Raw genomic sequence first — 19,364 nt, 5'->3', positions numbered from 1 at the left:
TGTGTTAGTGGGTGGGGCTAAGGGGTGAGTGGGCGTGGCTTCCGAGATGAGTTAGCGGCGTCCGGGCTGAGTGGGCGAGGCCTCGCGTTTAGTGGGCGTGGCTACTTTTATAGGGGGTGTGGCTTCGCTCTTAGTGGGCGTGGCTATACGCTGAGTCCACCGCGTCCGGGTTTAGTGGGCGTGACTACGTTTATAGTGGGTGTGGCTTCGCTGTTGGTAGGCGTGGCTCCGCGCTGAGTCCACCGCGTCCGGATTGAGTGGGCGTGGCTCCGCCGCCAGTGGGCGTGGCTACGCCCTTAGCGAGGCGGCTCCGTTCTCGGTGGGCGTGGCTCCGCCTTAAGTGGGCGTGGCCTCGCTCTCAATGGGCGTGGCCTCTCCTTCAGTGGGCGTGGCTCCGCCTTCATTACGGCGGCCCCGCTTCCCTTTGAGGGTTTAGCCCCGCCCCTCCCCGCCGCGGGGCATTGTGGGAGCGGAAGCGGCGCGGGCGGCAGCATGGCGGGCACCGGGCGGAGGTGAGCGGCCGGGCCTGGCCCCCCCCCCCCCCTTTTAACCCATTTTAACCCCTTTTTACCCCATTTTAACCCCTTTAACCCCTTCCCTTCCGGCCCGCAGGAGCCTGGCGGAGCTGAGCGTGGACGAGTTCCTCGCGGCCGGCTTCGAGTCGGAGCCCGAGGGTGATGAGGAGGAGGAGGAGGAGGCGAGGCCGAGGCCGAAGCAGCGGGAGCGGGGCCGGCCCCAGGCGGCCGCCAGGTGAGGGCCGGGCTGCGGGGCCCGGGAGCCAAAAATGGGTGGAAAATGAGAGGTTTTGTGTCCGGGGGGGGCTTTGCTGAGGCTCTGCCGTCAGGTTGTTCGCGTGGGGTGGGCTTCTGGGTTCTTCGCTATGAAATATCAGCGTTTTGTTGGTTTTTGTTTAAAAAGTTTGCAAAAATAACCCTGAAAATTTAAAAAAAGATGAATTTTTCCTTCATAATCTGCTCTTCAGGACCTCTGCTGGTACCTCCATCAGCCCAGCACAGCCTCAGCCTGCCACAGGCTTCAGCTGTTCCTAGTCCTCAATTAAACTTCAGCTTTCTTTAATCCCCAATTAAAACACTCCTTAACAAGCCCTCCAAAATGTGTGTTAAAAGTGTTCCAGGTGGGAGCCCAGCCCTGGTAAACCCCTCACCAATCCCGTTAGTCCCAGCTGCACCTCGTTGCCCCCAGGCTGTGTGCTTTCCCTCCAGCCCCAGCAGAAGCTCGAGCAGTGAATTAATGAATTAACACCCATTAATTCTCATCTACCAGGAAGAAGGGGAAGGCCTCTGAGCACAAAGACCAGCTCTCCCGGCTGAAGGAAAAGGATCCCGAGTTTTACAAGTTTTTGGAAGAAAACGACCGCACTCTGCTGAACTTTGATGCCTCAGACAGCTCTGATGAGGATGATGAGAGGTTGCATGTTCCACCTGATACGCTGGAGGTACCAGGTGTTAATTTGGGCTGCTGGAACCAATTATTTCAGCTGAAATCAATCAAGTACATGTTAAGTGTTTGAGTTTCAGTGCAGGGGCAAAGTGTAGTGGGGCCTATGGTGCTACAGGTGGCCCAAGAGGAGCTTTTTTGGGGAATTTGTGGTAACCTTAATTTTGTTAGTGCTTTACACAAAGTGCTGCTGACAGAATTAATAGCAATTGCTGCTGCCTGCTCTCCTCTTCAGCAGCCTCTCAGCAAAAGAGGCAGGGCCAGAAAATAAGTCTGTAAGCATTTACTCGGTCTTCATAAAAAAAACTTTTCTAGGAAGCAAGTGTTGAAGATGAAGAAGATGAAGACGAAGATGAAGACGAACGTAAAACAGCCAAACACAAGAAAGCTGATACCATTCCTGTCAGCTTGAAGATGGTTGAAGAGTGGAAGAAAGCTGCGGAGGTGAGCAGGGAGCTAGAATACAAGGCACTGGAGTGTTCTTCTTTAACGTTCTTCCACATGTCACCACCTTTGGTTTTGTTCGTATTTCACAAGCACAGAGAAGATGGTGACAGTCCTGCCTGTAGATTTCTTGTGATTTCAATATGATTTGTCTGCAATTTTTGCTTGGGCTGCAAGATTACTCTGACTCTGTCAGAGGGGGGAAGCTGGAGAAACTGGAACGGCTCAGAGAAAGGCAGGATGATTAATTCTTGTTCACTGCCTTGCTAAGTGCTGTGTCTGTGACAGTTCCAGGAACTTCTCTGAAGTCCCATTTTGAGCAGTGATAAAATAGCTTGCTGCCTGTAAGAGGGGGAGGGAAAGGTCAGGCTGGATAATTGCTTGCAGCTAGGTCTCTGTTCCTCATCCCCCAACCAATTAAATGTCCTAGAAACCTATTTTAGAGCAAGTGAAGGCCGCTGCCATTTGTTAACTGTCTTCACACCTTTCTTCACGTGAAAGGATGGAGCTATTTTTGCAACCAGGCTTCCAGTAATTCCAATTCTCCTGTCCCAGTAGTGCTTCAGAGTTTGACTGTTGCTTGTCTTGCTCTTTCCCCAGAGACGGCTAACACCAAGGCTCTTCCATGAAATCACTCAAGCATTCAAAGCGGCCGTAGCAACTACCAAAGGAGATAATGAAGGGGCTGACCCTAGCAAGTACAAAGTCATTGATGCTGCAGGTGAGTTGATTGCCATGCTTCTGTGTGAAATATACCCACAGCTCATTTGGGGAGGGGAATTTCAGCTATTAGAAAAGAATAAGTACAGACAGGAGTTAACAAAGCCTGTGGAAGGGTAAGTTTCACGTGAGTGGCTTATCTTCATGTTCGTGGGAGTGGGATTATATCTCTTTGAGCAAAGTTAGTTCTGTTGAAATCCTCACATTGAAGTTCTTTGGACAACTTTTGCTGCTGCTTCTTGCTGTGGCCTCTTAGAACCGATTTTACTGAGCTGTTTTGTCTTTTTACCCCATTCTATAACCCATGTGACCCTATAAAAAGTGCCTATGCAACCCTTTAAAAAGTACCTTTGAATCCCCGTTATGTTTTGGGTCAGAGTGTTGGTAGTATAGACCTCTTATAAAGGGTTGGGCTTCTTTTGTGCTTGGTGCTCTTCATGTGGAGAGTAGAGAAGGCTCTGGTGGCTTCATCTCCTTAGAGAGCTCTTTTCAGGTTAGCTTAGAATCCAAGAATATGTGGAAAGTCACTTACAAATGCTTTTTTGACTTTTTTTTTTTTTAAACAGTGTTCAATGCCCTTGTGTCCTTCTGTGTCCGGGACCTCTTCCACTGCCTGCAAGAGCTGCTGCTTATAAAAGCCCCGAAGAACAAACAAAAGTAAGTCTGAGGAGATCTGAGAACTGCTGGTGAGAGAAAGCTGGTGGGGGCTTTACTTCTAGAAGCTCCAGTTCTACCTTTCTGCTGCACGAGCCTGGCTGGTGTAGGCTGCGTTTGAATTTTGGGGTGGCTTAAGGCCGCTGAATCAGTCTGAGACCTGGGTACATGGCTGGGAAGCTGAACTCTGCCTTGAATCAAATTTTGTAATGCTTTGAGAAGTGCTTCTCTGCATCTGTGACAAAATCATTACTTTTTTTTTTTTATTTTTGCTTTACAAGCAGTTTTTTTTACTCATTGGCAATGCTAAGAAAGCGAACTCCCTGTTCTGTTACTGAAGCATTAATTTGTGTTTTTTTTTTTTTTAAAGCTAAACTCAACTCTAGTTTCCTTCCAGGTTGGTCCTCCCTTCCAGCAGCCCAATTTGGAGCAAGCTGCGGCTGGACATAAGAATGTACCTGACCTGTACGATCCAAGTAAGAAATTCCAGCATGTTTGTGTTCTCAGGGGTTCATCTGTGCATCAGCGGGCTTATTTATTAATTTATTCGCTGAGATAATTTCTGCCCTCTGCAGTCTCAGTGGGTCTGTGGGCTTTGGGCACTTGTGAGCTGTGAGTCTGCATGTCTCTTGTTTTTGGAGGTTTTTGGTCTAACAAATAGCACGGAGCTCTATAGAATAACTGGTTGAAAATAGGTAGCCTGTAAAGAAGGACTAGTTAAACCTTCTGGCAATTCTTTGCCTTAATTTGTCTGCCAAAATAATTAGCGTCCATGAAGTTGGCAGTGCCGTGCTCCAGCGTTCTGAATTTCTAATGCATATTTTGGTGTTATGATCTTGCCATTTCTTGTAGTAAATATGAAGGTGGAAAGCTGTAACATCCCCAAGTATGGGACATAAAAAATACAAAACTAACAGTATCGCTGTAACAGTCTTCAGAAACTGAGGGCAGGGAACATAAGGGGGGATGCTGATGCCTTTTTGCTGTGAGGTAACGAGGGCAGGATGACTTAGCAGAAACAGCCTTCTGATCAGCAGAGCTTTTTCCTCAAGCTGTGGTGCTCCTTAGCAGCAGCAGAATTAAAGACTGCAGAAGAAAAGGAAAAGCTGGCAGTCCAGTCATGGAAATAATTCCTGGTCCTGTGCTTCCTTCTGAGTGTCCTCATGCTTTGTGGCAGGGTTTTTCTGGCATGATAGTTTCTGAAAAGTGTTGTCTTTTTGTTGTGTGAAGGACTGCAGAGTCCTTGCATTGCAAGGAGGAGAATGAGAAAGAAAACAGAGTTAGAAAAATGTCTCTGCTTACAGCAATTGGGATTTCAGGCAAGAGTGGATATTCCATCGTGCAGAACTTCTTTGAAATTGAGATGACTTCGAGCTTAAATTAGAAAGCACAAAGTTCTGTGCTTGAGTTTGGCTGCAGGGGAACTGAGCTGAACAACCCAGAGATACCAAGACGATGTTTAAACCTTTTTCTTGAGCTCGAGTTAACCTCTAGATACCCAGTAGCATTCCTGCTTCCCCTGAAAAAAATCTGGTGAAGCACTGGAAGTCTTCAGGCAGCTCAGATGGTCTGCTTCCGAGCAAGCTGTGTGTAGACTGAGAGCGTCTTCATCACGCCTCGGCCATCTGTGGTGAGATGACAATGGCATCGGTGTCACGCTGCCTGTAAGAAGCTGGAAGCTTCGTGGAGATGGACTTGTTGCAGTACAGTGAGGCTTTAAGTGATGAACTCAGGTGCTGGTAGCCTGAGCTCCTGTTTGCTAAGATGATGTTCCTGCAGGGGAATTCTTTAACCTGCTGTGGACCTGCTCCATTCCTAATACAGCTTGGTTTTTTTTTTTAGCTTCTTGCTAGGCTGTTCTTCCAGTCCTTTGGAGCCCAGAATTACTTGGGAACAGCAAAATACCAATGGTAAATGCTAAAGGAAGATGTGAGGAGGACTATACTAACTAGGATTTTATTTTTTTTTCCTTGTAGCTCCTGTCTTGTTTAACAGAAGCCTCTGTTGGAGCAGCAGTCCTTCAGCATGTCAATGCCACAGTGCCTTATTATCTGACCTTCCCAAAGCAGTGCCGTATACTTCTCAAGGTAAGGCTTCGTGCTATGGTGCTTCGTGTAGCCCTCAAGCACTTTCTTTACCCCTCCAAACAAGCCCCTCATGGTATTTGGACCAGATCCCATGACAGTCCAGTCTCCTGGACTCTTCCCTCGCTTTTCTTCTGGTCCCAGGAGGGATTTGTGCTTTCTCCTCCAGGTTTGTGAGTGCCGTGGAGCTCTTTCAGGGAAAGCTGAGTGAGCACAATGTGTGCACTCAGTGCGAGTCCCTATGCAAAGTGATGTGGGGGTGTTCTGGGGAAGCTGTCTGCTTCCCTGCTGCAGATGGAGTACTTGCTGCCTGAGTCTGTGTGTGTCTGTGATAGCATTTCACTCCATGCTGTGGGTGGAATATTTTTGCAGAAACTTAGTCACAACTGCTGAGTGCTTAAGAACAACAATGGGGGCGGAAAAGAGCGAAAGAGGGCAACAAGGGGGTGATGTTTAAATGAAAAGCTGGAGCAGGGCGAGGCTGGGATGCTTATCTGTGGGTTTCCCTTCCCAGCGAGTAGTTCATTTGTGGAGCACGGGCGAGGAAACCGTGAGGGTGCTGGCCTTCCTCGTGCTGAACAAGATCTGCCGCCACAAGAAAGACACGTACTTGCACACCTTGCTGAAGGTGAGCCTGCTGTTCCCTCTGCTCTGCAGCTTTTTTGAAGTCAAATGCCAAGAACTTAGGGCAGCCTCTGAGGTGGGGCAAGGTGCTGGCTCCCCGAAACGTAAAATGGGAGAAATTCTGCAGGTCAGAGTCTCCTGCTCGCTGCTGTTGTTCCTTCTAGGGGCACTCCTGGGTTTTGCAGAGAATGCCTCTGGTACCTGCCTGTCTGCTGGCTGAATACTCATCCTCCAGCCTCTCAAGGGCTTTCTTCAAGTGCTGACACGCTACTCAGTGCTGCTCTCAGCTAATAGCTGAGGCTCCCAAGTGTAGTTTGCTTTGTTACCACTGTTTGTTACCAGAGAGCTGCATTAACTGCTGTGACCAGCCTGCAGTGTGTATGGCTCAAAGCCATCCTGCAGCTCCTTCCTCCTCCTGTGGAGGAGCAATGGCAAGGACGTTTCTAAGCTCTGCTAAACAGTGTATGAGTGAGGAAAAGATTCTGACTCTTGGAGAGGAGTAGACTGAATTATCTCTTCAAATATTTTTTTTTTTTGAAGCATCTGGTTTTTAAAGGAACACTTCGCAGGTGGTTGGGAACGCCTGGGTGGGTGGGGAAGGTTGGTAAAACACTGGTTTTGTTCTGACAACAAGCACGTCGTCCTCTTTCCCCAACAGCAAATGTACATCTCGTTTGTGAAGAACTCAAGATTTACTTCTCCCAACGTGCTGCCCATGATCAACTTCATGCAGCGGACGCTGACAGAGATGTATGCCCTGGACACCCACATCTCCTACCAGCACGCCTTCATCTATATCCGGCAGCTCGCCATCCACCTGCGCAGTGCTATGACCATAAAGAAGAAGGTAGGTGCCCTGCTGTGGGAGGAAAGCTACTCTAGCTACTTCAGGCTTTTGGTGGCCTCTCTGAAGTGTCAGGAATTGTCTGATCCATTTCATAACGTGCCGAGGGATTATTTGCTGGGGCTGGGAGCTATGAAATCTTCATAGCTGTCCGTGAATTCTTCTTTTCTGTGTTAGTTTTCAGCAAGGAAGGAGAGAACAGGACACTACGGGGGGTGGGAGTCACTTTTCTCTCCTCACTTTGCAAGGATTTGCACTCTCCCTCTTCTGCATTTATAGTTGGCAGCCTCTGTTACAAAAGCCCAGGGTAAAGAAGACCAGGAATGACCCTGGTGTGTGTGTCTGCCCAATCCAGCAGCAGCTGGCATTGCCCATCCAATTGAACAAAGCAGCTCAGACTTTTTGGGAACAGCCCTGATTTGGGCCGCCTCCAGTCTGACCTAGCAAATCTGAGTCAGCTTGTTAATCCTGGCTTTGTTACCGTTCAGCAAAACGGATCCCTGTAGATTAATGCTTGAGCTGCTCCCAAACATTGCAGGATTGGTGACTGGTTAAATCTCCTGGCTGTTCAGACATGGGGATAAACGAAGTCTGGGATGTATATGCCTGCCCTAATTGGATTGTGGTGGCTTCTTACACACTCAGTGTAAGACTGAGTCTGGCCCAGACAAGACCTAAATCCACTTGTTTTCACAGCTGGGGAGGGTTGCGGGAACTTTAAATGACATCAGCACAACCAAAAGGTATAAATCCAAGCAGTAAGCCAATTAGCTTAAATTGAGCAGTGGGTGGCTGTGGAAGGTGGTTACAGGAGCAGGTCGCTGTTTACAGGAGAAGCTGAAAACAAACCTTGGTACCTGGTGAGAGCTCTGCCACTTCCAGCTGCAGCCTAAGTTCCTATCACAAGATGTGGGCCAGTGGTTGCAGTTCAGGGCTTCTGTCCTTTTTCTGGGACTTGCACATCTTCTTTCACCATACAAAAGAGGTGACCTGAGCCTTGAAAGCCTGTGTGAAACAGGCTGGAGCTGAGGCACCTTTTAAAATGTTATCTCCTAAGATCTTGGCGCAGTGCTGTGCGTTCTGGGCCTGCAGAACTCGTTGGAAAGAGTGTCCTTAAGGGACTTCTGCACTCCTTCTGGGCTTCTGTTTACTCTGGCACTATGGGCTGCTCCAGCACATGGCAGGAAGGAGTAGGGGCTTGCCCAAACATTCTTGAAAAACCACGTGGCTTGGATTTTGTGCAAGACTTGGTCTGGGCCAGCCTGAAACCACTGTTCTGGTGTCACAGCATGTCAGACGCACTGGCCTCTTGCATTGTTTTTGCTGGTAACCATAAAGGCTGGCTTAGAAACAGAGCTGCAAGTTTGTTCTCAGCTCTGTCATTTTTACTCCACAGTTGAAAACTTCAACTGGCCTGGACTGTGTCTTTCCCAAAAGCAGGGAGGAGTGCTAGGTCGATGGTTTGGTGCTTGCTGTGACAGTGAATGCTCACAGAAACATCTTTAAAATACTGGCATTATGCTTCAGAGATAGTGGGGTGGTGGGCAGGGGGTTTGGTTAACGCATCTGAGGGAAGGGAGGCCTTGAGCGGGAAGGATAAGCTGCAACCTCACAGCCAGAGTCTGAGTACAACGAGGGGAAATGCAGAGGAATTTCCTCCTGTAGGAGTTTACATGCTTTTTTCCTCTCCTTTCTGGTCTGCAGAGGCCAGAAGGCGGCTCACGAGGCTGTCAGAGCAGTGCTGCTTTCCAGCCTTCCTACCTGGGGGTTCCTGGGGACTGTCCCCAGGCCTGTGAGTGAAGGGAACGGTTAAAGGCTTCCTGATGCTTGGCTGCATCTCACCATCTGCTGGGAGCTGAGTCATTAAATCATCCCTCTCCAATGAGCCGTACTTGGGAAGAAAAGCAGGCTGTGCTGCGCCTTATTTCCTTCAAGGCACTAACCAGTACTAAATTATGGCGTGCTGCATCTGACTCTGCTGGGTGGTGGAAGAGCCAGCAGCATCAAAGCCACAGCCAGAATGTGAGGTATCCTCTGGGCAGTGCGCAGTGTCCTGCAGGAGAAAGAAATGAAATGAATTGTGGAGAGAAATTGGAGTTGAGCCCCTCTCAGGTGCCCCATTTTCATGTCTGTTCATCCCTTTCCTGCAGGAGAACTTCCAGTCTGTCTACAACTGGCAGTACGTCCACTGCCTCTATTTCTGGTGTCGGGTTCTCAGCACGATCTACCCCAGCGAGGTCATGGAGCCCTTGATCTATCCTCTGACACAGGTCATCATTGGCTGTATCAAGTAAGTAGTTTTTTTTTTTTTCTCTTCTGGCAATCCTTCTCTTGTTGGATGTGGTAAAACAGTTCCGAAGGGGTGGTACTGTTATGTGATTTGGATTTAACCCGAGAGCTGCTTTTGATGGAGGTCTTACAGCTGCAGGCGTGTTGCGAGCACGTTGCATGAAGGAATTAAAGGATTGCTGGAGAGGAAGTCAGCACCTCTGCTTCACCAGCTGAGACCATGGGCTCAGGGGGTGTGAAATCAGACACTGCAGGAAGGATTGGGCTCAAAAGTAGCTAAGTGGTGAACAGCAGTGAGGACAAAAAAATAGTGTCAGCTGCTTTTTTTGCCATACTGCAAACTATTCGTGGAGTTTGTGCAGCCTGAGCACATCTCTGAACAACCTAAACCCTTCTTTGCTATCATCTGGTGGGTTGCTGGGGAGACACAAAGCAATGCAGTTAGTTTTGGTGCCTAGTCCAATTCTGCTTCGCTAAAAGGCGTGATACCTGAACTGCTGGAGCTTTGTATTTCTTAAAATTCCTTGAGAAAGAGGACGCTATCTAAAAGGTAAGCTTAAAATAAGAGTAGTTGCAAGCATTCATGTGAAGTACTAACCCAGACGGGACAGTTTTGCCTTTCAACATCTGTTGGAATGTCCTCACAAGTAGAGGAGTGGCAGCACCAGGTAGAATTCCTTTCCTGAGAGCTCTTACCAAGAAGTTATATCTGTCTGGGTATTTCTGTGGAGCTGTCCAAGTGCATGCATGCCGTGCCATGCTCAGCAGTTCCTGATAGTCTCAGAGCTGTGCTATTTTGAGGGGGGTTTGAAATCAGGGAGGAGATAAGGACTTGGTTTTGGAATCAGAAGTGTGCTGAAGTCTTATTTTTAATTGTGCACAAGCCTGCTTGCTTATTTTGAGCAATATGAAAGCTTTTCTCATTGTTTTTTGCTTGCAGTTTTTTTACTTTACTTATCTTTTTCCCCTATCACCCTGTGTGTTTGAATTTTTTCTGCTTTGAAGCTGCTGTTAATGGGCGTTGAGGGAATTTCTGAATCTCTGGTGATCCCTGAAATCCTGTTAGCTCTGTAACCAGATTCTCAGCTTTAAAACCCCACCCGCCTGGTCTTGAAAAACTCCCAAGTGGTGATGAAGATAAGCAGATTTAAACGATCGTTGGTGTGCATACATCCTTCTCCCCATCCCCCATGTGCACAGGCTGCTTCCCGCTGCTGCTGCCGAGCTCCAGTTGTCCTGCAGACAAGTCGAGGCAGTTTTCTACCTGTCCAGGCAGATAAATCAGCGAGCTGGGGCCAAGGAGAGGTGAACTGGGTGAGTCTCAGCAAGAGCAGCAAATAAAACTTGTTCGCATCATGCTCGGCACCATGTGCAGCCACCATCTGACAAGGTGTCAAAGGTTGGGGAGCCTGAGAGATGAATTTCAGCATGGGGAAAATAGAAATAGATCCCAGGTGCGTGTGATGGGGTGGTAGGGAAGGATGCTGTGTGGCTTTTCCATCCGCAGAACCTTTCACTTGTGCTCCTGGGAGCATCCAGAGGGGGATAAATAGCCCTTGGAGGAGATTCTCCTTCCCTAAGTCCAGGAGGTGGCGCCTTGCTCTAGCGAAAGGGCAGCGAGCAGGGTGTCTGTCTGTCTGCAGGACCAGCTCCTTTTGCCACCCTGGTGGCTTTCGGGAGGGGATTGCAGAGAAACCACCGCTCGTCGGTTTGTTTTTGCTCTAGGCAGGGACCGAGGCAGAATTGGAAATGTGATTAAATACGGTAACTAGGAGCAGAAGGGTTGCTGCTAAAATTGAAATCAGCTCCCTCGTTTCCTTGCTCCCTCTCCCTGCTCTCCAGCATATAAAACACGCCGAAACTACTTTTAATAATGCATGGGGTCCGTTCCTGAAACGTGTCCAAGCTGCACATGCTCAGATGTGATCGGGGAAGGCAGACTGCTGAATGGAAAAATGTTGGAATTGATCGCTTCTGACTTCAGGGCTGCTGGAAAAAGCCTTGCTGCTGAGTTTGCTAATGGCATTGCCTTGTAAAAATCAGCGGTGTTGATCTTGCAAACAGCTGAAAGGTTGCAGTTGCTTTGACCACTGGGGTAGTGCTGTAGGTATTGCAGAGACAGAACACAAAGGAGATGCCTGCTTTTCTTTCTCTGCTTCTGTGGTCTGTAAAGTTTTCAGTCTGGTCTGCATGCTTGCGTTTGTCTTTTCGTGCTTTATTTTTTTGTGTCAGTTGTTGCAGGAGCTCCTGTCCCTTTTTCCAGGCTGAAGGCAAGTGTTCTCCTGACCTTGTCTGCTTGGCTTCCTACCTTGCTCTTACTCCAGGCTATAAATACGAGGTTCTGCCCTGGCTTGTAGTTAAATGAGGATTTGTGATGCCCCGTAAGGGTTGGTCTCCAGCCTCCCAGCATGTACAGATACAGCAAGCACAGCTTTGGTGTCCTTCAACTCCTTCCCTTGGCTGTCCCCTCTTGGTGGGGCGGAGACCGATACCATAAGAAGCTTTCTGTGTTCTCCCCAGTCAGAAGAAGACTGTGACCAGACAGGAGTAGAGCAGAAAGAACTGTATCTAGTAAAAATAAGCCTCCAAGTGCCTTGGGGGCTGTTCCCTGCACCACAGCCTGCTGCACGGGAGAAGCAGGGTAGGTGTTGCAGGATTTGGTGATGGTAAGACAACAGGGAGCACTCTCTGAGATGAAAAGCATGAGCTGTAAACCAGAGCAAGTGGATTTGAACTTGCTGGTGTGACCCCTGGGCAGATCTTCCTCAGCAGAGCCAAGGCCCAGCTGTGTTTTGTATTCCCCGAGCATCCAGCCATCGGGAAGTTAAACAGATTGTTGCATCGCAGAGCACTCTAAAATTAATGGTCTTGGTTTACAGTAAATCTATACCTTTAACAGGTTTATCCCTCGATCAGTTAATTCCTGAGAATGGCTTTCGTCATCTCTAGTGGTGCCAGATCGGGGCGGGAAGTAGATTTATTCCTATAATGGATCCAGTGATAATTATTCCACTATTTAGCGTGTGGGGAGGGTGGGGGAGGTGGAGGTGATTTATGGTGCCTGGTCGGGTGTGTTCTCCCCTGGGTTTCTCATCAAACCCTTTTTGGGTGGGGAGGGAGGGAATTATTGGATGTGGGGCTGTTGTTTGAGAATTCCATGGAAAAAAAGAAAAAAAACTCGTTAGTGCTGGGGGCATCTGTCTTCAGGTACAGGCGTGCATAGCAAGATGTTTCTGGAGTGGTAAGGTAACGAGTTTTGGTGTCTTAGGGGTAGCCACGGGATTGATGCTGGGCTCTGTGTTCTCTGCTGCTGGCTTAGGTGGCACTGGGGGAGCTGAGCCTGTGGTGCCCCACCTTACAGAGGCAGCTGTGCTCAGTTCCCTTTAATATCCAAGGGCATAACAGCCTAAAACATGGTCAAAGGCGGCCTCTTTCCCTCCCTGCTCATCACTAGCAGTTTCAATCCTCTTTTCTCTCTGAAAGAGGAGCAGCTGAGTGATTCCTCCTCTGTTGGAGAGGGCTGAGAGGGTCTCGTGATGCCCCTCTCGGTCCTGCTCTGTCCTTTCGGACACGCTGCTGGTCCAGCTCCTCCTGCCCTGGTGACATTCCACGTGACAAGTGTGGCTATGGAGGTGACAGCACGAGCTGTGTGGGCACACAGAGGGTATGCAACCTGAAATTGGTTACTGCCTTCTCCTTGCGGTCCCTCCTGTGTGCTGGGGGAGCACATTTCTGGCAAATTCACTGCCTCAGCTGAGCATTTCACTGCTGGTTCCTGCCACTTCTCGTGCACCTACCTGTGTCAGCAGCACGAGAGCTCAAAGTGTTGAACGTGACGAAAGAGCATCAGTGCTGAGCTTCATCTGCAGAGCTCCTGCCTCGTAGCACTTCCCCTCCTCTGTCCCAGAAGAACCTGGTTGTTGGTGTCACAGCTTTAGCACGAATAAATTTTTCCCCACTACGGGATAGCTTCAGCTCAGTTTGCTGTGCAATCCTAAAGCTCTCTTCCTTTTTGTAGAGTAGGAAGGGCTCTAAAACGTTGCTGGGGGCTGCGAGTGCAGCTCCTGTATTATCCTGGCCTAATATCCTTTCTTTTTTTCCCCTCTAGGCTGGTGCCCACAGCTCGGTTCTACCCACTACGCATGCACTGCATCCGTGCCCTTACGCTGCTGTCTGAGAACACCAGGACCTTCATCCCCGTGCTGCCATTTATCCTGGAGGTCAGTGGGTCCTGCTGGTGTAGCAACAACTGTCTGCTACCTAATGAACACCTTCACATTTACCCTACCCACCAACAGCTCCCCCTGGGATCTGCTCACACCCTAAACCCCTTGGCAAACGCCATCAGACAGCGTGCAGTTAGCAAACAGGATTAAATTTATAATTTTCCTGTATCTGAGATCAGCTGGGTGCAAAAAGACATTCCTAGCTGGTTTGGCTGATGCAGCTGGAATAGGCAAAGGGTTTCCAAGGAGGAGCTTTGATTCAACTGGCTGCAGTAAGTCCCCAAGCTGTTACTTGATCCCCTTGATGTGTTTGTGTCTTAGCAAATGGAAGAGCTTGTCGTAACCACAGACAAAGGGAGATGGAAGGAAAAAGGTGCTCCAAGACTTAATTTGCTCAAAATAATCCCCTTGAAGGCAGCCTGGCGAAACACAGGCTGTTTGGTGAAATACTGGTGCCTTGTGTCTTCCTTAGGGTGATGCTCAGAGACCATCCAGCTTCCCACAGATCAGATTCCTGATGACTCCCTGTGAGAGGGTAGTACAGAAGTGGCTTTTTCTTTGAAGAAACACTTCTGAGGGAGAATGGGGCAAGGTGAGGAATGCAAAGCCCCCAAAGGTCAGCGTGAGGCTGGCTGTTGGAGGAGAATGAGGGAGGCTTCTGTAACAAATGACCTGAGTCAGCTGGGCTCGTTGCTAATCAAGTTCTGTTGAAGCAAAGGCTTTTGTGGTTTTGTGTTGTTGTAAACGGCCTCTGCAAACCACATCCTCTGAGCCCGTGGAAGCCAGCAATGTTTATAAATCTCCTCCTGCTCTCCCACCCCCCTCTGCTGCGCCCTGGCCCTGGCCTGTGTGGCTTTGCCATTTGCCTGCTTCCTTCCTCTCCTTCACACACTCTTGAACCTCTGCCAGCCACATCCAGCGACGGAGACATCTCCACGCCGCTGTAGCAGAGCCTGGGGGGGGGAGGACGGTTCCTCTGCTTTTTATTTTTAATTTTCAGTGCTCCGAGAGGAAAAAAAACCTCCTTCCCCGTGGGGATGCAATCTGTGTGTCGGGCCCCAGCCGGCCGTGACCGTGGCGCACGCTGAGCTTCCTCCCCACCACATCCCAGCCTGCTGCGTGCGAGGTGCTGCTGGGCCTGCCTTGTCCAGGTGTTGGTGACAAAGGAGAGGCTGGGGGCAGGGTAAAATGCCTGCACACGTGTTGCTAGCCCTTAATTTCCAATTTGAACCCAAGGTCCCAGGGATAAACTCATCTCTAAGCAGCCTGGTCCTACCAGCTCACAACCCTGGCAGTGCCTCTGCCCCTAGGCAGCAGTCCTGCACCACACCGTGTCACAGAACCAGCACGTTTTAAACCCAGAAGCCAAAGCGAGGTGAGAGAGAAGCAGCACGCTGCTCAGCCCCTCCTAAATGCTGGGTTTAAGGAGCAGGGCTGGGGTCAGGGGGCAGATCGAAGCCTTCCCATGCTCCATTTGCTGTGGAGGACGGCAGCCTGCCCCTCACTCGCTGATGCAGCTGGATCCAAACGTAGCCAGGCTCTGGAGTGAGCGACACCAGACGTGCACAAAGCCCTGAAAAAAAACGTGGCTGAGCTTTGTATAGCCTCGGTGTAGATTCTGAAAACCTTCTCTAAGAAGAGACCACGATTGTTTCCCTTCCCCCTCTCCACCAAGAAGACCAGCCCTGGCTACCTCTCGTCTCAGCCCTGTCGCTGCCGTGCTTTCAGGAGCCAGCAGATTGAATGTTTGTGCAATTCCCCCAGGCACGGGAATTCCCCAAGCCCCTGCCAGTCGAAATGAGAGCTGGCTGCTTGATGCAGCCTGACAGGAGCTGATGCTCCCCAGCACAGGCACCCAGGGCTGTCTCCTCTTTTGACTCTGCTTTTCTGGGGGGGGAGCGAAAGAAGCTTGCTAAAATCACCTCTTAGATGAGAGGAGACGGCTTGAGAGAAAGCATAAAGCAGGCAGGCTTTTATTTTTGTATTGTTCCCACCCTTGGAGGGCCTGTGAGATCCCAGGCTATCTTTTTTTTTCCCCAGCACTTCAATTATTTTGTGACAGGCACTAGTTTCTGCAGCAGGAGAAGCGGTGGCTCATCTGCTGGAAGGCAGGTGTGGATAAACAAGGTGGAAATCTCCCCACAGGCAGGCTTGGCATGCCAATTTAAAATTAGCTTCCCTGCGGAGGAATGGGGAAAGAGGTTAACCCTGACATGCTTAGGGAGGCGTGAGCTCTTCACTTTGGCACTTCAATGGCTTGAGTTTTGTTTTGGATGTGCAGCTCGCTTTGGAGAAGGTCCCTGGGGGGCCTGAAGCCCGGTGACATACCTGGGTGGGGGCTTGTTGGAGGAAATCACCTCCTGCAGGGGTTGGGGGCCCATAATCCTGGACTTTGTTGTAGATTTAAGTTTTCTACAAGCTGGGGGCTCTTTGCATCATCGCACGGAGGAAAAACTACAACGTCAGGCTTGCTGAGCTGAGCCTCTGCACCAGCTGAAGATGCATCCCTTATCCTGGGCGTTCCCTCCCTCCAAATACTGCCCTGCAGCTTTGAAGCTGCACAACCCCTGCTTGTGCCAGGACTTTTCTCAGTGAAATGATGCTCAACCCATCTAATAGACTCCTATCAAGAGGCAGTTGGCTCCGTGGATGAGGGAAGAGCCCCCCGGGTGTTTTATCTTCCCCTTATCAAGGCTTTGGGTGCCATCTCCCACACCTCACAGCCAGGCTGAGGATTTGGGGCTGGAGAAGCTGGCTGTGGGGTGTGCTGCTAGGCCAGTGCTCGTCAGGGGGGTGAGATGTTATCGCTCATGGTTTGAACACAGGGACAAGGACAAGAAGCATGCAGAAGGTGCAAAGCTGGGAGGAATTGCTGCACCAGCAGAGCCTGCTCTTCAGAGGGACCTTGGCACGTTGGAGACACCTCCTGTAGCTCAACCAAGGGGAATGCAATGTCCTGTAGGGGAGAAGGAATAACCCCAGAGGAAGAACACCCTGTGGGATGCAAAACGGGAATATATTACAAAAGTTGAGCAGCTTTTCTCAGCTTGGCAGCAGCTGGGCTCTGAGCAGCCCTGCTGGGTGCTGGGGGTGAGGTGGAGGGTGCTGGAGCAGCCGCGGGGAGGCTGCAGGCGGGTCCTGCACAGCTCTGCCTCCTTGCTGGGGGCTGGCCTGGGGCAGCCGGCCTCGGGCTGATCAAAGCAGCTGCCAGGAGGCTTTGCTGGAGCCTGAGAAAAGACAGGATGGGGTGGGGGTGATAAAGTAAGAGTGCTGGGGCCGTGGGCTTGGTTTTCTGCTGGTGCAAGCTGTACATCCAAGCACCCTTCACCCTACCAACGTAGGAGTGGTGAGCTAGAGCTTGCTGAAAACCCCCTCCTGTCCTTTTTTCTGTCTGCTGGTGGGTCTCACTCGAGCCAAGCCCTTGGCTTTGGATGTTTTCTGGCCCTCCAGTCCCTCGTTATCACTTTTCTGCCCTGCCACAGGATTCCTAGACACAGTCATCCCTTCTTTCAGCCTGGCTGCTGTCTGGGCCATCCTGCACAACCTAGGGCTGGGAACCACATTTTTCCCCTTTCCACGTGTCCCGCCAGATTCCCCAGCACATCTGGGGAGGTTTCAAACCCTCTGCTTGTATTTTCCCACTTGCCTAGTGGCACGTTAGGATCCCACAGCGCCCGCTGCCTTTTTCTTTAATGCGTCTGACCTCGGGGATCAATACGACTGTTTTGGCCAAAGAAATAACCGTGCATAACGAGGTTTATAGCATCGATTCCCTAGGCTAGGGCTCTTTGTTTTCACAAGCCACCAGGCTTGTCCCTCCCTTCCAAATAACCTGGATTGACAAATAAAATGTAAAAAAATCAATAGCCGGCTCCATGCTTTTCTGGCCCGGGGGCACCGGAGTGACCCGAGCGCCCTCCCTCTCCCCCACCTCACCCTCTAGCAATCAGTGCTCTGCCTTTCTGGGCTGCTTGGGCTCTGATGATGAATGTATCGCCGCGTAGAGGGAATAGAAATTATTTCCTGCTCGAAAGTAATATTTAGAAGTGTTGGGAATCTAGGGGCTGAGCGCCTTGGAGGCAGGGGCCTCGTGCTCAGAGGCACGGGCAGGCAGGCTGTGTTCCCTGTCAGACCCCTCAAAGGTTGTCAGCTGGCACACGAGTGATTGCCAGTTGGTCATTTGGGGCTGGCTTTTTGAAACGAAGCTCCCTTATTAGCGACCACCTCCCTTGATTGCTGCTTGTTAGCCCCTGATGGGAGTCTCTGGGAACGTGTCCTGGTGCGAGCGGTCTGTGCAGCTCTTCTCAGCCTCCTCCTGAGGTCTGCCTCTGCCAGGCTGGGGAAGGGCAGGTTTGTGCTGCTGATCGTTCCAGAAACCTCATCTTCCTTCATATATCACAGCTTCAGAAGGCGAGCAGCACAGTGCACGGCCCTTTTTGGGTAGCCTCCCCTCTTGCCTGATACCTACCCAGGGTAGGGACCGAGGCAAATCCTGCTTGCAGCTGATTTCAGCTTTTATGTGAAATAAATGTTCTTTTCCCTAACCATGAGCATTAAGCATTATCATTTCCCATTTCTGGGAGAATGTAACAGCAAAGATGCAGGTTTGACACGCCTGGTGTGTTGGGCATCCAGCTTTACCCTGGGTGCTGTGTGTGCCTCTTGGGGTTGTTTTTGAGGAGCTACATGTGTAGTCTCTGCTCAGACTCTGGAAAAAGGCCATTTTTTTCCCCACGTCCCTTGCTATAAAGAGAAATGTGTCCGTGGAGAATAATCTGTGCTTATTCAAAGGCTGTTCAGTTATAATTGGTACGAGGGACACTGGTGGGAAAGGCATTAGACCAGAGACCTTGCCTGGCAAGGGGTGTTTGTGGAAAGGACTTCCTGGTCCATCTGCTTCCTAGGACAATTCAGGTACTTCAATGACAGTAAGAAGGTAATCGGTTGGTATAAGCAGCATTTAGTCCTGCTGTTGAAAAGCATCTCGTCTTCAGGGACAGCTCCAAAGCACGCTCAAGCCTTGCAGTACCACCCTGCTGTCTGAAGCACAGGTCCGAGGAGCAAACCTCTAGTTCCTCGTGATGTTGCTTGTGTCGGTTCCCTTTTACACCACGCTCCTGTGGCATCTTTCACGCTCAGGGCTCTAAAGCCTTGAGTATGCTTGGTGTTTGCTCCCAAGCTGTCCTTTGCTAGGGCATTTAAAAAAAGCTGTTGGACAGCGATCAGAATGAGCAGGCAGGAGTCAGGGCTCTTGGGTTGTCTTCTCAGCTCTGTCATCAACTGCACGGTCTTGGTTGAGTCGTGGGGTGTCTGTTTGTTTCGTGGTGTGACCATCCTTATGCTCAATTGCTTCTCTTGCAGATTTTCCAGCAAGTGGATTTCAACAAGAGGCCAGGACGCATGAGTGCTAAGCCGATAAACTTCGCGGTGATCCTGAAGCTTTCCAACGCCAACCTGCAGGAGAAAGCCTTCCGAGTAAGTGGAACCCAGCTGCCAACAGTGCATGGAAACACAGCCTCTCTTCAAACAGGACTGGCCCCAGCAGCCTGTTCTGTGATCCTGTCCTGTAGGTTAGAGGCTCATTTCCCAGTCTGGGAGCTGAGGGGCTTAGTTCCTATCTGATATCTCTATTTCTGCTCCCTCTACCCAGGATGGCCTCATCGAACAGCTCTATGACCTGATTCTTGAGTACCTGCATTGCCAAGCCCACAGCATCGGGTTCCCAGAGTTGGTTCTCCCCACTATCATCCAGGTAAGGTATAGGACGCCTCTTGGAACGTCCCCAGAGTGGGATGAGCTCCTTTAACCTAGCAGCAAACTTTAGATGGTCCTGATAATGTAGGGGAGAGCTATTTACCTTTTCCCAGTCACAGTTTGTGTTTGCATTTTGAGGGATTCTTAGGAACAGAGGCATCACATCTAACAGGAGGCTGAAGGTAGGGGAAAGTGGCTTTGGTGTGAGCCACTCTTTTGGGAGACAAAGAGGGACAACGGGCTCTAGAGATGCATTTTTGACCAGTG

At 50.2% G+C, this 19,364-nt stretch overlaps 1 protein-coding gene across 1 annotated transcript in view; it reads left to right on the top strand.

Annotated features, from left to right (window-relative positions):
• Positions 1–485: 485 nt before the first annotated feature.
• The window catches only part of NOC2L (NOC2 like nucleolar associated transcriptional repressor), a 34,429-nt gene continuing 15,550 nt past the window's right edge, over positions 486–19,364 (top strand). Inside the window, exons 1-14 of the mRNA XM_082777253.1 lie at positions 486–512; positions 613–750; positions 1,285–1,456; positions 1,774–1,902; positions 2,503–2,623; positions 3,189–3,279; positions 3,674–3,752; positions 5,253–5,363; positions 5,875–5,988; positions 6,643–6,831; positions 8,979–9,118; positions 13,226–13,337; positions 18,705–18,818; positions 18,994–19,095. Of these exons, the coding sequence (XP_082633379.1) occupies positions 493–512; positions 613–750; positions 1,285–1,456; positions 1,774–1,902; positions 2,503–2,623; positions 3,189–3,279; positions 3,674–3,752; positions 5,253–5,363; positions 5,875–5,988; positions 6,643–6,831; positions 8,979–9,118; positions 13,226–13,337; positions 18,705–18,818; positions 18,994–19,095 (1,632 nt within the window). The 5' untranslated portion in view covers positions 486–492. The remainder of the gene's footprint in view (positions 513–612; positions 751–1,284; positions 1,457–1,773; positions 1,903–2,502; positions 2,624–3,188; positions 3,280–3,673; positions 3,753–5,252; positions 5,364–5,874; positions 5,989–6,642; positions 6,832–8,978; positions 9,119–13,225; positions 13,338–18,704; positions 18,819–18,993; positions 19,096–19,364) is intronic.

Source organism: Aythya marila, assembly GCF_965140915.1.
Source record: "Aythya marila genome assembly, chromosome: 21".
In the NCBI taxonomy this organism is placed as follows: Eukaryota; Metazoa; Chordata; class Aves; order Anseriformes; family Anatidae; genus Aythya; species Aythya marila.
Note: the sequence above shows the minus strand (reverse complement) of the source record. Positions and strands in the feature narration are given on the sequence as shown.